The sequence below is a fragment of the Microtus oregoni genome, unplaced genomic scaffold (assembly GCF_018167655.1).
Source record: "Microtus oregoni isolate MIOR12 unplaced genomic scaffold, Mior012 000081F_ref0000091, whole genome shotgun sequence".
In the NCBI taxonomy this organism is placed as follows: Eukaryota; Metazoa; Chordata; class Mammalia; order Rodentia; family Cricetidae; genus Microtus; species Microtus oregoni.
The window spans coordinates 4605302-4622240 of record NW_024544541.1 but is presented as its reverse complement, the minus strand read 5'-3'; the positions used below and the strand labels follow the sequence as shown (position 1 = coordinate 4622240).

The following is a 16939-nucleotide window of genomic DNA, read 5'->3' as shown; positions in this document are numbered from 1 at the left end:
ACCCTGATGTTTAAGATTTGCCTGAGCTAGGAAGGGTCAGTCAGCATCACAAAGCTGCCTCTGACTACACAGAATTTAAACTTTTAGCCTTCAAGGTTATTAGAGGAAAATTAAACAAAACCTCTGATGCCGGTAAACATGTAAGTAATTCCTCCGCATGTGACAGCCCAAATATACCCCATCTGAGGCAGAAAAGGAATCCTTCAGGTGACTTGGGATCAAAGGGTTTCTGAAAACAGAAAATCCTACATTCTCTAAGGGGTAGATCACTGTCTGAAGCAAATTTCACTCAACTTAAAACTATGCCAACTTAAACACAGTAAAACCCAATGCTTACGAGAAGCCATCCACCTACTTCTCGCTTATAGGTACATGGAAAAGCTATTATGGGGATAATCAACTCGACAATAAAATGGAACAATCACATAATGACAAAAACAGACATAGTCATAAATTGTCGTTCCCCTTCAGAATCCACACAGAACATTCTTTTGTGCAAAGATCTAACTTTCTCCTTGAATAAACAGTGTGTTAGTCTCGTCTGAGCCCTATAAATATACTGCCTGCAAAACAAACACAAACAAATGCTAGTTCCTAAACAAAAGGCAGCTGGGCTGCCCTGCCTGCTACAAGGCCACAGCAGAAGACGTGGGCGATGAGGCGGGCAATGAGGAAGGCACTGGGGCACTGGGGCCTGTCAGAGAAGAAGCTCTGGAGTAGCAAAGTCCACTGAGCACTGAGCTGTCCCAAATCTGGTTTCCTGGGACAAAGGATCAGCGGAAGGGAAATGGCTCAACTGCACACTGCCGCCCCAAACAGAAGTGGGAGAAAACCTCATCTGAGGTCCTAGCTAGCCTCTGCAGAAGTCACTCAAGGTCAGCCTCGATCTCTACCTGCCCACATTGATCTCCAAGTGTTGCAAAAACCCATGACAATTCATGCTTGCAAACAGGACCTTGGTATGGTTTGGTTTCTGAGACAGCATCTCACTCAGCAGCCTCTGCTGGCCTCAAACTCAAGATCCTCCTGCCTCAGTCTCCTGAGTGCTAGACTTTAATTGAACTCAGGGGGTTATTAATAACAACAATAATGGTGGTGACAGAGCTGGGAGGGAGACAAAGCGAGGCCACTAGGCGGAGTGGGAAGAGGAAGAGGTGGATGGATACACCATGGTCAAAATACAGTGTAGGAACACAATGAATTTCCACAAGGAAGTAAAAAAGAGTGATCCAGGAAAGGAAAGCTTCTGCAGCTGTCTGCTAACTGCGGTCAGCCCTTATCTGAGCTTCAGTCCCTTCTCGGAAGCACTAGCAATGCTTAACCTGACTGGGTTACCTAGGCAGCCAATGTCACCAGACCAAAGGCACATTTGCAAGCACCTAACTCTGACTGCATGTAGAGAGGGTGACCACAGGCCACCATTCCCCAGGCCTGCTGGTGAGAGGACAAAAGGAGACAGGACAGCAGCAGACTTACCAGCTAACAAAGCAATGTCTGCGTCCAGGACAATCTTCCAGTAGGAAGCTAGCAATTGTGAATAGTTTGCATTCTCTAAAGTGCTTGAGAAAGGACCTTAGTTAGACACACAAGGGAAGATAGCTATTGCTGGTGGGGGAGTGTTAGAAAGAGCTGGACAACCCTGTTAGATCTAGTACAACCCTGTCATTTTTAGTCACTTGACCTTGAAAATGTGTCCAAGTCCTTTAAGCCTGGCTTCCTGATTTGCAGGGTAGAGATTAATGCCAGCAGGGCAGTGTGTGACAAGGGCCGTCTGTCACAGGCCTGACAGACAAAAGGCATTCAGTAAGTGTTTGCAAAGGAAAGTATGTGCCACATGGCGCTGCTGCGCTCTGTCCCTTTCCCTTACTGTTGCTGGCATCAAGAAAGCCACAGAACTACCAGCACTTGGTCCAAATCACAACAAACAAACTGATTTCAACACCAGAGCAAAGCCAGGTGGCTGGCAGTAGCTCAGTGAGGGGCGGGGTCACCTTCTGCCCTCCTCCTCACTGGAACTCAGCACTCTAAATACTACCCCATGGCCCAAGCTTGATTCTTGTGTCCTCTGCATTTCCTTAAACCCCCTCATGAATGCAGAGAAGCAGACAAAACAACTCAACAAGGCAACCCTGAAGGTCTGCTTTCAACTCCCCAAAACCACTGGAGGATGGAAAGCTTTAGCCCAGCCACACATACAGCCACACCAAAGATGGTCTGGCCTGGTGTCAGCAGACAGACCAGCTCATGTGAAGAGGGAGCTTTCCTGTCTTGCAGCAAGATGGACTCAAGTGTTTAGTAACAAATTCAGGGTTTATTAAAATAAATTAGAGAACAATTTCCCTCAGTAACCTGTGACTTCAATACTGTTAGCTTACTGGAGACAAGATGAACTCATGAAATATGCTGACACAGTTAACAAGGTTTGCAGTCAAGCGACTCTGGCCCCGGAAAGCCACTTACGTAAAAGCGGTGACACTATAAAGTACGATAATCAATCAAGTTGAATCAAAAGCTTTAAGGAGAGTGTTTACAACAGAATATTGCAGGGTATCTGCTGACATGGAGTCCAGGCACTAAATGAAGAACTTGGAAGTCAAGCAGCAATATACTGTAACATACATGGCTGGGGGCAGCGTAAGGAAGACTTCCGAAGAGATGGGGGCCGCCTTTCAGACCCTGCCCTGACTTTACCTACTTCCAAGTTGTATTCTAAGAAATTCTCTTTCTTCTTCTGAAAGAGATTTCTCTGTGTTGAATCACAAGGCATACCCTTCTGCTATGACCCAGAACCATCACAGCCTCAGAAACACTGATCCAAGGAAGACTGTCCTCCCTGGCGACACTCTTGAAAAAGACACCCATTCCAGCACAGAAAAGCTAGTCAGCTGCACCTCTCTGCTCGGCAGAATGGGGTGAGGTACAGCGGAGGGGTGGGGTGCCCTGCCAGAGCCATTTTTCTTCCCAGCAGCCCTGGGCCTCACAGGAGTCGGGCCCATAGGAAGAAGCAGCAAATACCCATAAGTGTTTCCGTGGGTTTCTTTCATGAATGACAGGACAGTGTCCACATGGGTAACATTTCTTAGGAGGCCCCCAACATTTCCACAGAGAGGAACAGGAAGGAGGCAAGCTCTCTGGGAACAAGATGGGCTCTCAGACAACTTGCATACACCATGGAACAGCTGCTGCACTCGGCCACCTCCACACATAGAGCCACTGCTGGGTACCAATAATGGACCATCATAATGCCCACCAAGCAAGATGCCAGGGAACCATGAGGTCACAAAACAGCCCCATTGTCCTCCCACAGCTAGGTTCACATGGCTTGCAGGGCCACTGTATTATTGGACCCCATGGAATTGTGGGGATTTATTTGTTGGCAAATCTCAGACAGAAGGCATAGTTCAGTTCATACTGTTTGGTTTGGGGGGGGTTTTCTTTTGTACCAAGGATGATACCTGAGACCTTGGGCATGCTAAGTGTCCTACCACCGAGCCATATCCTCAACCCCTCAAATTCATGTTTACAAAAAGCTAGTTCATTCTGTAGGTGTGGGGAAGGATACACAAAGCCCAGGGGTCATGTGACTACTGTTCTGACCAGGCAAGCTGCAGAGCCAGGGTAGGGGATAGATACATGCTTTGGAGCATGCTCCCTGGCCCTGCTGGCCGACCTCTGCAGCAGAGGAAGGCAAACCACTGCAGCAAGGAAAGGGGGTGAGTGCTGCTTCTCTGGGCCAGCTAACCACCAATGAAACTCAGTGACAGAGAGGCCTCTTGAGGCTAATCCCATGAGCTCATCAGCATTCCCTTACCTTGGCAGCAGAATTCGACACTCCATGGGTAACATTTCTTATGAGGCCCCCGACATTTCCATACTTTATCAGTCCAGTGACCCCTTCAGAAACATCATTCAAAAGGCCCATGGGATTGCCGAGGAAGTCTACTGAACCTAGAATCCGCGCTGCCTGACTGAGGAGTTCCTGTGGGATGGAACGGGGGGAGGAAAGGTACATTAGCACCAGTGTCCCCAAGAAGAGGTCAGGGATCTATCTCATCCCCCAGTCCTGTCAATGATGACTTTCTCAATCTTCGTCACCCCCCCAATGACCTCCTTTCCTCTCATGAATGACCCTAAACCTCACCCAACATACACACTGGGGGACTGTTTTCAATACAGTTACAAATATGCTCCCAGGCCACTTAGGAGAATGGAAGCAGCTGTGAGACTGGAAAGAGTCTTTGGGGATTTTTATGAACAAGCATCAGACTTTCCCGCCAGGCCCACTAGGAGAATCAGGCAGGAGCAAGGAGGGGTGATTCTGGAGTATGCGCTCAGCAGGAGCAGGCGAGGAGAGAAGGTCCCCGACTTGGCAAGCAAACCCCCACCAGGCCCTTTGCGTGTCTGATGCCTGATTCCAGGAGTACCTGCTTGTGCACGTCCCTGCAGGGGTGGTGGTGGTATGTGTATCTCCAGTTAGGGAAGGAAATGAGTAAGCTCTGACTGTGGAAACTAACAGATTCTACATGATATGATGATCCACTCAAGGCTCTATATTTGGAATTGTGCAGTCTAGATTAAAAAATACAAAATGGAAGCTGTCCAGCTTGATTTAAAAAAAAAAAAAACAAGTCAAGTTCAACTCAAGGTCAAGATCTCAGAGGCGCTAAGAACAGTGGTGTGGTTGTTGAAAGCAGCCATGCCTGGTACACAGTACCCTGCGCTGTTCCTGAAGCACCAACTAAACAGCTAGGAGCTGTGACTAACCCAGGGAAGGAAGCCCGGGGACCGGCCCTGAGGAACAAGACAAACAGTGCATAAGCTAGTCTTGGGATTCTCAGAATATCTATGGGGGTGGGGTGGGGAGGGAGGCAAGACCTGACTCACACAGCACAGCAGAGCTCTGACATCTTAGATTCCCAACACCCAGAACCAAGGTGCTCCCTGGCCCTGGCTGCCCCTGCCTCACTCCACCCTTCCCTGTCTGCATGCACACACACCTCTTGGAAGTGCTTAAGGATGTCATTGATGATGAACTCCTTGGTCTCATAGGGGTGCACCCGAGTGAATGGGTCCAGATTGATCACAGCATCTTCAAAGCGAATAAGTGGGAATCCCAGGGTGCTTTTCAGGGCCTAGTTAGGGAAGAAAAAAGGTACAGACTTCAGACACAAGGTGATTTTCTGGGGTGCTATAATTCTAGAACCCACGATAAATGATGAGTCATGGATTAATGTTTAAACATAAGCATTTCCCCTATAATTACAAAGGTAAAATGTCACAGAAAAAAGATGTACAAATCTATTACCCGAAGTCACACACATCTCAGCATTCCAGCAGCAAACATGTGAGCCTCATGGCAGAAGCCCTTCTGGTCTGCTGGACCCTTGGCTGCCAAGATCTCCTTTTTGTCTAATGTACACTGCACAGGGACAGAGCAGCTGCACACACATTTACTTTGTTTCCTTTTTTTAAAAAAATATTTATTTATTATGTATACAATATTCTGTTTGTGTGTATGTCTGCAGGCCAGAAGAGGGCACCAGACCCCATTACAGATGGTTGTGAGCCACCATGTGGTTGCTGGGAATTCAACTCAGGACCTTTGGAAGAGCAGGCAATGTTCCTAACCTCTGAGCCATTTCTCCAGCCCATTATTGTTTCTGCCTCTTATCTTCACTTGCATGTTCCTGTGTGGTGTGCATGCATGTGAGTGTGTGCATGGTTACTGCACAAGGGTATACACATGTGTGAGCATGTATGAGCTGATATCTGAATCTTTCTCTGATGGAGGTGGGTCATTTGTCTATCTGTTGCTTTCATTGGTTAATTAATAAAGAAACTGCTTGGCCTTTGATAGGACAGAAAATTAGGTAGGCGGAGTAGACAGAACAGAATGCAGGGAGAAAGAAGCAGAGTAAAGCAGTCGCCATGATTCTCCCACCCGACACAGGTTAAGATCTTCCCTGGTAAGCCACCTCATGGTGCTACACACATTATTAAAAATGGATTAAAGCAAGATGTGAGAGTTGGCCAGTGAGAGGCTAGAGCTAATGGGCCAAGCAGTGTTTAAAATAATACAGTTTCCATGTAATTATTTCGGGTAAAGCTAGCCAGGCGGCAGGACACAGCCCCGCCGCTCCATACTACAGAGTGGCACCCAACGCGGTAACTAAATCCGCTTTGAAACCTGCAAGTTTTATGTAGACCAAGCTGGTCTCAGACTCACAGAGAACCTCTTGTCTTTGGCTACAGAGTGCTAGGAACAAGGTATGCATCGCCACACCCAGCCATTGAAAATCTTTAACAGTTAGCAGTGAAGAAGTTATGGCATTCACAGACATGCATTTTGGGTGAATCTGTAGGCATCTTATTTATTTATTTTAGGTGCATGTCTAGCTGCTGGCCCATAAAAGGTGAGCACATTGACCCTCAGTATACATGCCTGCTTCATTTGTCACACTCACATGGCGACACCGAAAGCTTGGTTCTTATGTGACCTGAGATCCACGCACACCTTTCCAGACAGTATCTTCCCAAGCAGTACTGAGCACACAATGACAGTCACATGACTGCTCCTGCTCCCTTTTGTTCTGTCCCCCACAATGCTGCCATTTTTAACTGCTGTGACCCTGTAACGAACTGTGAGTGCTTTAGATTCCTTTTTTCCTTGAGGACTATCTTGGGTACTGGCCACAATAAATTTTTGAGGGAAAAAAGCTCACCCAGAAAATTTTAGAATTGTCCTCAGGATTATGACCCATAAGTCAACTGAGGAAAGGGAAGCTTCACATCATCACCGAGTGTGTTCCGCTGTAGTAACAAGGCTTACCCTAATGTAGAGGGGCTTTTAACATCACCAACAACGTCTCCATTTTTCTATGTGAACATCGTGTACGCCTTCTGTTCAGTGTGTCCCTTTATAGATTGAAATGGTCACAGTTCTTTGTATCTTCAATGGATCTATTTTGGTGTATTTGCCATAAGTCTTCCTTTCACCAGAATCTTTAATAACTGCTGTCATTTGCTTCAGAAGTAAGACCATGTGATCAGTGAGCCCCAGCCTCAAGAGACCTGCAGGCCCCTACACTGTTGTTTCTGATGATGCCACAGTGTGGGGAAGCTAAGATTGCCATCCTTAAAGATATGGGTTCATGCTGGATGGTGGTGGTGCATGACTTTAATCTCAGGACTCGGAAGGCAGAGGCAGGTGGCTCTGTGAATTCAAAGCCAGCATGGCCTACAAAGCAAGTTCTAGGACAGCCAGTGCTGTTACACAGAGAAACCCTGTCTCAAAAATTAAACAAAAAAGAAGATATGGGCTCCCTAAAAAGTTTCTGCTGACAATTAGCCCCACCCATGTGAGAGAGAACAGGAAGCTCGTTGTGAAATTTCATCTAGAAATATCAGAGAAGCTATATTCCATGATGTTTTATACACATCTAAACAAGATCTAAACAATAATAATACCAATAGGCATGCTACCACGGAAGGAGGAATCCTATGGAGCCGCAGTCTAGGAAAGAACTATAGGCAACTAAGGATGCGGAGAGCAGGAGACATGGTCCTCCACAGGGAAGACACCCCCCACAAACCCGCAGCCTCCAATCGGCAATCCAATACCAACGGTCAGCCCTGAAATCAAGTACATACAAGTAACTTTATATGGACTGAGCAGATTATATTTATGTATTTAGGAACATGCACACAACAACAAAGAAGTAGGGGGCATGAATTTGAGAGATGGTGGGTGGGGTGCACAGGAAGAGTCAGAGAGAGGCAAGGGGGACATGATGTAAGTATACTTTGATTTCAAAAGCCTTTCCATCCCATTAAGGCTCCCATCATGTTTGACTCTCTCTCTCTCTCTCTCTCTCTCTCTCTCTCTCTCTCTCGCGCGCGCACACACACACACACACACACACACACACACACACACGGCATGATGGTTAATACTTGTAATTCCAGCACTAGGGAGCTGGGAAGGCAGAAAAGGCAGACCCCTGGGACATGCTGGCCATCCAGTTTACCCTAGTCAGCAAGGCCGGGTCAGGGAGACCTTATCTCAAAACACAGGTACAGCTCTTAAGGAATGACGATTAAGGTTGTCTTCTGGCCTCTACACACACGGACATGAACACACAAGCCAAATAAAAATTAATCCCTTGAAAACACCTGTTACTTTGATCAAGATAGGACTTTCATGAAGAGTTTGTAAAATGAGAAGAGATAAAAGACCAATAACCTGACAGACACCTGGCTGGCAGCTAGGATCAGACAATTCCAGCAGAACAAAAACAAAAACAGCTACAAAAAGAGCCCAAGAGGCAAGAGTAGAGGCAGGAGGGCCAGAAGAGACATGGCACAAACACAGAGGACGAGACAGAGACAGAAATAGGGAAAGAACACTGGTCTGGGACCACGGGATGGCACTGGTAATATCAAAAGGAAAAATTTTAGGAACTAAGAACATCCTTAAGATGCCAGTGTGGCTTCTTGGGCTCTCTGCAGGGCCTCTACTCCTTGCATACTGCCTCTTTCTTCCTATCCCACCCAGCTTGCATCCAGAACCCTCCCCACTGCCCTCTTTCGACACATAACATCACCCAGCCCAGCCTGTCTGGGGACTGGGTCCGAATCCTCGGGGCACCCAAGCAGGCGGGAGTTCCTTTGTTTCTATGGCCTGCCTGCACCAAGCAGGGTAGGTGCTTTGTTTACGAGCTACCCAACCAGCACGGAGACCTGATCTGGGTGCCAGGAGAGCCAGCATTGGGGAGAGCCATCATTGGGCATGGAGATCTGATCTCAGCACCAGGAGAGCCAACACTGGGGAGAGCCATCACTGGGAAGGTACATCAGTAGGCAAGGAGATCTGATCCGGTAAAAGAAGATCCATAAGGGAGCATTTGGAAGAAGAGATGGGCAGACGCCAATGCAAGAATTCACCCAACAAGCTGAAAAGCAACATGAAGCCACCAGAAACCAGCGACCTCACAACAGGAGGACATGAACACCTTAATCAAGAAGAAGTAGAAAAGATTGACTTCATGAAAGTGATTGACACCCTTACACAGCATGTAAAAAACGCCCTTATAGAAATGGATGAGAAATATAACAGAAAGTTTGAAGAATTGAATAAATCAGTGAATGATACCCTAGAAAACCAAGGAAAAACAATCAAACAGATAATGGAAACAGTTCAAGACTTGAAAACTGAAATGGAGGCAAAGAAGAAAACACAAACAGAGGGCCGGCTGGACATGAAAAATTTAAGTAAACAAACAGAGTCTACAGAAACAAGCATAACCAACAGAATACAAGAGATAGAAGAAAGAATCTCAGATTCTGAAGATACCATAGAGAAAATAAACACACTGATCAAAGAAAACAGCAAGTCCAACAAACTCTCATCACAAAACATTCAGGAAATCTGGGACACAATAGAAAGACCAAACCTAAGAATAATAGGAGTAGAAGAAGGAGAAGTGCAGCTCAATGGTCCAGAAAATATATTTAATAAAATTATAGAAGAAAACTTTCCCAACCTAAAGAAAGATATACCTATGAAAGTTCAAGAAGCATACAGAACACCGAATAAGCTGGATCAAAAAAAAAAAAATATCCCCTCGCCATATAATAATCAAAACACAAAGCATACAAAATAAGGAAAGAATTTTAAGAGCTGCAAAGGAAAAATGGCCAAGTCACTTATAAAGGTAAACCTATCAGACTTACACCTGACTTCACCATGGAAACCATAAAAGCCAGAAGGTCCTGGATAGATGTACTGCAAAAACTAAGAGACCATGGATGCAAGCCCAGACTACTATACCCAGCCAAGCTTTCGTTCACTATAAATGGCGAAAATAAAATTTTCCAGGATAAAAACAAATTTAACCAATACGCAGCCACAAATCCAGCCTTACAGAAAGTAATAGAAGGAAAATCACTAACCAAGGAGTCCAACAATGACCACAATAACTCAGACATCTAGAGACCCTTCACCAACACAACTCAAAGAAGGGAAACACACAAACTCTACGACTAAAAAAGTGACCAGAGTTAACAACCACTGGTCATTAATATCACTTAATGTCAATGGAATCAACTCACCTATAAAAAGGCACAGGCTAAGAGATTGGATAAGAAAACAGGATCCAACATTCTGCTGTTTACAAGAAACACACCTCAACCACAAAGACAGGCACCTACTCAGAGTAAAGGGCTGGGAAAAGGCTTATCAAGCAAATGGACCTAAGAAACAAGCAGGTGTGGCCATACTAATTTCTAACAAAGTTGACTTCAAACCTAAATCAATCAGAAGAGATGGAGAGGGGCATTTTATACTCATAACAGGAACAGTTCATCAGGATGAAGTCTCAATCCTGAACATCTATGCCCCTAATATAAAAGCACCTATGTACATAAAAGAAACATTGCTAAAACTCAAGGCAGCCATCAAACCGCACACACTAATAGTAGGAGACTTCAACACTCCTCTCTCACCAATAGACAGGTCAATCAGACAGAAACCTAACAGAGAAATAAGAGACTTAAGGGAGATAATGAAGCAAATGGACTTAACAGACATCTATAGAACATTCCACCCAAATAGGAAAGAATATACCTTCTTCTCTGCAGCTCATGGAACCTTCTCGAAAATCGACCACATAGTATGTAACAAAGCAAACATCCACAGTTACAAAAAAATATTAGTAACCACCTGTGTCTTATAAGATCACCATGGATTAAAGTTAGAATTCAACAACAATGCTACCCCCAGAAAGCCTACAAATTCATGGAAACTGAACAGTCAACTACTGAACAATACCTGGATTAAGGAAGAAATAAAGAAAGAAATTAAAGTCTTCCTGGAATTCAATGAAAATAAAGAAACAACATACTCAAACTTATGGGACACTATGAAAGCAGTCCTAAGAGGAAAGTTCATAGCACTAAGTGCCCACTTAAAGAAAACAGAGAAAGCTCACATTGGAGACTTAACAGCCCACCTGAAAGCTCTAGAAAAAAAAGAAGCAGACTCACCTAGGAGGAGTAGAAGACTGGAAATAATCAAACTAAGGGCTGAAATCAACAAAATAGAAACACAGAAAACAATCCAAAGAATCAATGAAACAAAAAGCTGGTTCCTGGAGAAAATCAACAAGATTGACAAACCCCTATCCAAACTAATCAAACGGCAGAGAGAGAATTTGCAAATTAATAAGATCAGAAATGAAAAGGGGGACATAACCACAGACACAGAGGAAATTCAGAGAATCATTAGATCTTACTACAAAAGCCTATATGCCACAAAACTGGAAAATGTAAAGGAAATGGACACTTTTTTAGATAAATAACATATACCAAAGTTAAACCAGGACCAGGTGAACAATCTAAATAGACCTGTTAGTCGCGAAGAATTAGAAGCGGTTATCAAAAATCTCCCTACCAAAAAAAGCCCAGGACCAGATGGTTTCAATGCGGAATTCTACCAGAACTTCCAAGAAGACCTAATACCTATACTCCTTAATGTATTTCACAATATAGAAACAGAAGAGGCATTGCCAAATTCCTTTTATGAAGCTACAGTTACTCTGATACCAAAACCTCACAAAGACTCAACCAAGAGAAATCAAACTCAAGAAAGAGAATTATAGGTCAATCTCACTCATGAACATCGACGCAAAAATCCTCAACAAAATACTGGCAAACTGAATCCAAGAACACATTAGAAAAATTATCCATTATGATCAAGTAGGCTTCATCCCAGAGATGCAGGGCTGGTTCAACATACGAAAATCTATCAATGTAATCCATCATATAAATAAACTGAAAGAAAAAAACCATATGATCATTTCATTAGATGCTGAAAAAGCATTTGACAAAATTCAACATCCCTTTATGATAAAAGTATTGGAGAGATTAGGGATACAAGGGTCATACCTAAATATAATAAATGCTATATACAGCAAGCCGACAGCTAACATTAAATTAAACGGAGAAAAACTCAAAGCCATCCCACTAAACTCAGGAACACGACAAGGCTGTCCACTCTTGCCATACCTCTTCAATATAGTGCTTGAAGTTCTAGCAATAGCAATAAGACAACATAATGGGATCAAGGGGATTCGAATTGGAAAGGAAGAAGTGAAACTTTCGTTATTTGCAGAAGATATGATAGTGTACATAGGCTACCCCCAAAACTCCACCAAAGAACTTTTATAGCTGATAAACACCTTTAGTAATGTGACAGGATACAAGATCAACTCCAAAAAAATCAGTCGCCCTCTTATACACAAAGGATGTGGAAGCAGAGAGGGAAATCAGAGAAGCTTCACCTTTCACGATAGCCACAAACAGTATAAAATATCTTGGGGTAACTCTAACCAAGGAAGTGAAAGATCTATTTGACAAGAACTTTAAGGCATTGAAGAATGAAATTGAGGAGGATACGATGGGCACAGGAGATCGCTTCCTATGTGTAACCCCAGCAGCACAGACATTAAGGGCAACATTGAATAAATGGGACCTACTAAAACTGAGAAGGTTCTGTAAAGCAAAGGACACTGTCACTAAGACAAAAAGGCAACCTACTGACTGGGAGAAGATCTTCACCAACCCCGCAACAGACAAAGGTCTGATCTCCAAAATATATAGAGAACTCAGGAAACTAGACGTTAAAATGCTAATTAACCCAATTTAAAAATGGGGCACTGAACTGAACAGAGAATTCTCAACAGAAGAAGTTCAAATGGCCAAAAGACACTTAAGGTCATGCTCAACCTCCTTAGCGATCAGGGAAATGCAAATCAAAACAACTTTGAGATATCATCTTACACCTGTCAGAATGGCTAAAATAAAAAACTCCAATGATAGCCTTTGCTGGAGAGGCTGTGGAGGAAGGGGTACCCTCATCCATTGCTGGTGGGAATGCAATCTTGTGCAACCACTTTGGAAATCAGTGTTTCGGTTTCTCAGGAAATTCAGGATCAACCTACCCCTGGACCCAGCAATACCACTCTTGGGAATATACCCAAGAGATGCCCTATCATATGACAAGAGCATTTGTTCAACTATGTTCATAGCAGAATTATTTGTAATAGCCAGAACCTGGAAACAACCTAGATGTCCTTCAATGGAAGAATGGATGAAGAAAGTGTGGAATATATACACATTAGAGTACTACGCTGCGATAAAAAACAATGACTTCTCAAATTTTGCATGCAAATGGATGGAAATAGAAAACACTATACTGAGTGAGGTAATCCAGACCCAAAAAGATGAACATGGGATGTACTCACTCATAATTGGTTTCTAGCCATAAATAAGGGTCACGGAGACTACAATTGGTGAACCTAAAGAAGCTAAGTAAGAAGGTGAACCCAAGGAAAAACATATAGTTATCCTCTTGGCTATGAGAAGTAGAAAAAATTGCCAGGGAGAAAACTGGGATCTTGGGGGTGGGGTGGGATGGGGGTAAGGGGAGATGGGGAGAGAAAGGGAGAAGGGGAGGATGGGGGGAACTTGGGGAAAAAGGATGATTGGGATAAAGGAAGGTTGGATAGGGGAGCACGGAAGCACAATTCTTAGTTAAGGGAGCCACCTTAGGGTTGGCAAGAGACTTGAACCTAGAGTGGCTCCCAGGAGCCCAAGGCGATGTCCCCAGTTAGTTCCTTGGGCAGCTGAGGATAGGGAACCTGAAATGACCCTATCCTATAGCAATACTGATGAATATCTTGCATATCACCTTAGAACCTTCATCTGGTGATGGATGGAGATAGAGACAGAGACCCACACTGGAGCACTGGACTGAGCTCCCAAGGTCCCAATGAGGAGCAGAAGGAGGGAGAACATGAGCAAAGAAGTCGGGACCACGAGGGGTGCACCCACCCACTGAGACAGTGGAGCTGATCTATTGGGAGCTCACCAAGGCCAGCTGGACTCTGACTGAAAAACCATGGGATAAAACCAGACTCTCTGAACATGGCAAACAATGAGGGCTGATGAGAAGCCAAGGACAATGGCACGGGGTTTTGATCCTACTTAATGTGCTGGCTTCATGGGAGCCTAGACAGTTTGGATGTTCACCTTCCTAGATAGGGACGGAGGGGGGAGGACCTAGGACTTACCACAGGGCAGAGAACCCTGACTGCTCTTTGGACTGGAGAGGGAGGGGGGGAGGAGTGGGGGAAGGAGGAGAAGGGTGGGAGGAGGGAGAGAAGGTTGGGAGGAGGGGGAGAGAAATGGGAGGCTGGGAGGAGGCAGAAACTTGTTTTTTTTTTTCCTTTTCTCAATAAAAAAAAAAAAAAGAGAGAAAAAAAAAAGATGCCAGTGTGGGGGTTACACCTCCACTTCTAGCACATGGGAGACTGAGGCAGGAAGTTCGCCAAGTTCAAAACTAGTCTGGGATTCAGACCTAATTCAAGGTCAGACTAAACCCCTCCCTCCCACCCAAACTGAAGATGTGCTAAGTGTGCAACCTAAAGTCACAAGACTGGCCGTGAGCAGATCCCAAACTAGAATGTGCTGTTTTTAACAACAGCTACTTATTTGGTAGAAAGCACAGAGGCCAGAGAGGGCCACTATTTCTTCTCAAAACTCATTCGGCCATGCCTCCCACCAAAGAGTAAGTAGGCACAAAGGAACTGTATTGAAGTTTCCCCCATTTCACTGACAAGAAAACGAACAGTTAGCTTAACTCCTTCATTACCAGCTTCAGGCCAAGGTCAGGGACTAACACGGGGGACACACCGTCTCACCGATGCTGTGAGTGTGATGGGGACTGACGCTGGGCACACGGTCTCGATGCTGTGAGTTTTACTTTCTTCTCAGCGATGGGGAAGCCTTAAACAAAAGCTTAAGGTAGAAAGCTTAGAAACAAAGCAAGAAGTGAAACTTCCTCATTGAGACCTAACATTAAAAAAGACTGGTACTCTGCTACAGGTCCCTTTGACCTCTACCAAGCTGCCACGGCCTCACAACAGGTACCATCCATCCTAGAATCAGGGAAGTGGAATGAAACTGTCTTCACTTAGTCATTTACTGCCCTGGGTCCCTTGTTTGCAAAAGCACAGGGCCAGCCTGTTGGTATAATTGCTCCCTCCGGAGAGACCCAGTGACTGGTCACATACAGTAGGACGCGGCACTGACACTTAGTTACTCAAGTAGCAGTTTCCTGTTGTAAAATGGATTCTGGAGAAAGCAACCCTGTGCTCATAAGTTCTTAATAAAATAGAAAACTGCCCACTCCCACCTCCCATACAAAACGGCTGAAGCCTTCCAGAGACGGGGCGCCAAGTTGAAAGAAGAAATACCTGTCCACTAGGCCTCAGATCACAGCTAGGCCCTGGGCCTTGTCCTTTCCTTTCTTAGTTTATCCCACACTAAACAAAACTGTCTGGAATTCATTCTCTAAAGGTTTATTTATGGCACATTGAGACTGTTTATGTGAAGCAGGGTATTTGCCGATTTCCCTTTGGGGACAGTGTTTAAAGCTACGGGGCTACTTCCCTCTCTGGCACTTTCTGAAACACAATTAACAATACTGGATCTTTTTCCTTTTAACAAATCTGGTTTTTATTTAGGGAGGGGAGGGAAAAAGTAAAGGGTCTGAAGTTTCCCAACAAATTATTTCAAGCCTTTCAGAAGACAGTTTTAGGCTTTTTAAATAGTGTCTTTGTTTGAAATCCCCCCTTACCCCCACCCGCTCGCTCTCTGACCATTAAAGTGTGGGTTTTCTTCCAAACTAGATTGCTCAATTAAGGTCCTTCTTTTGTTATACCCCAATGCTCTAAATGGGAAAAGCCTGCTGTAGGCACCGTCTGAAAACTTTTAAAGACCCCCCTGGTATCTTTTGATCTTTAACGGAGTTGGGGGAAACCCCCATATAAAAGCTACCTGGTTTTTCAAATGACCATGGTATCACTAACATACAAACTCCATACAAAGCATGAAGAGAAAGGAGGAGAAGCCGTGTTCTTGACTCCATGAAATGGAATATTAGCTTCTCTTCTTGTCAGTCATGAATCCAACGAAGATAGCAGATGTAGACAGGTCTGAGTCACCAGACAGACACTGTATCTAGCAACAATGTCCCTCAGTGTAAACCTGGAAAGGCCCCCCTCTGAGATTTCTGACAGCTTCACTCCTGCCTGGGAATCCAGAGAATGGAGGCAATTGTTCCTTCAGTTCTAAGACAGGCTTACCTTTGAGTCAGACCCCTGTGGCTGCTCTTCATAGAGAAGGGCTTCATTTCCTAAGCACATGTGTTTAGTGATTCCATATTCATCAGAAAGAGCATACTGCCCTTCCTAAGAGCTCCTAATAAAGGGCTGTTACTCTTTAGAAAACTCTGAATAAATGGTATTATCTTAGGAGTCCCAAACTCCAGGAAGAACACTCAAGGTATGGTAACAACGGTGACTTCTACAAGTCCAGAGCTCAACTCCCATTCCCAACACCCTGCCTGAAACACAGGTATGCCATGGTGTCTGCATAAGAGTACTCTGAAAACAGTCCTCTAGTAGAATGCCAAGAAGACAGTCAACATGAAGGGCTGAGCTCACCTCAGCAGAGCACACATAGCACCTGTAGAGCTGCAGAGCACACATGGCATCGGTACCACAGGTCTGGGGACCAGGCACTTCTGCTGGGAGCACTCTGAAAGGAATGCTGGGGGTCTGTGCTCTTTAACGAGACGATTTTAAATCAAGAAGTCTTCCACTTGCAGGAAATGCTTAGCATTGGTTTGCTGGGTGAGAGCCAAGTGTTCTGGGGGAACAGACTTTATCAAACAAACCCATTCCAAGGGTCACAAAAGTCAAGTGGATACTTGTGGATATTAGCAAGACAGTAGTTTTCCCATGGTTTTCCCCTCGCTCCCTGGCTAATTATAAGCATCTCCAGCCTCCTGGGAACCACTTTGGGGCAGATTAAGCAG

At 44.7% G+C, this 16939-nt stretch overlaps 1 protein-coding gene across 1 annotated transcript in view; it reads right to left on the bottom strand.

Annotated features, from left to right (window-relative positions):
* LOC121441724 (vacuolar protein sorting-associated protein 13D-like) overlaps nt 1-16939 on the bottom strand; it is a 226987-nt gene that overhangs the window by 67192 nt on the left and 142856 nt on the right. Inside the window, exons 64-65 of the mRNA XM_041642967.1 lie at nt 4998-5132; nt 3812-3979 (exon numbers count right to left, since the gene is read on the bottom strand). Of these exons, the coding sequence (XP_041498901.1) occupies nt 3812-3979; nt 4998-5132 (303 nt within the window). The remainder of the gene's footprint in view (nt 1-3811; nt 3980-4997; nt 5133-16939) is intronic.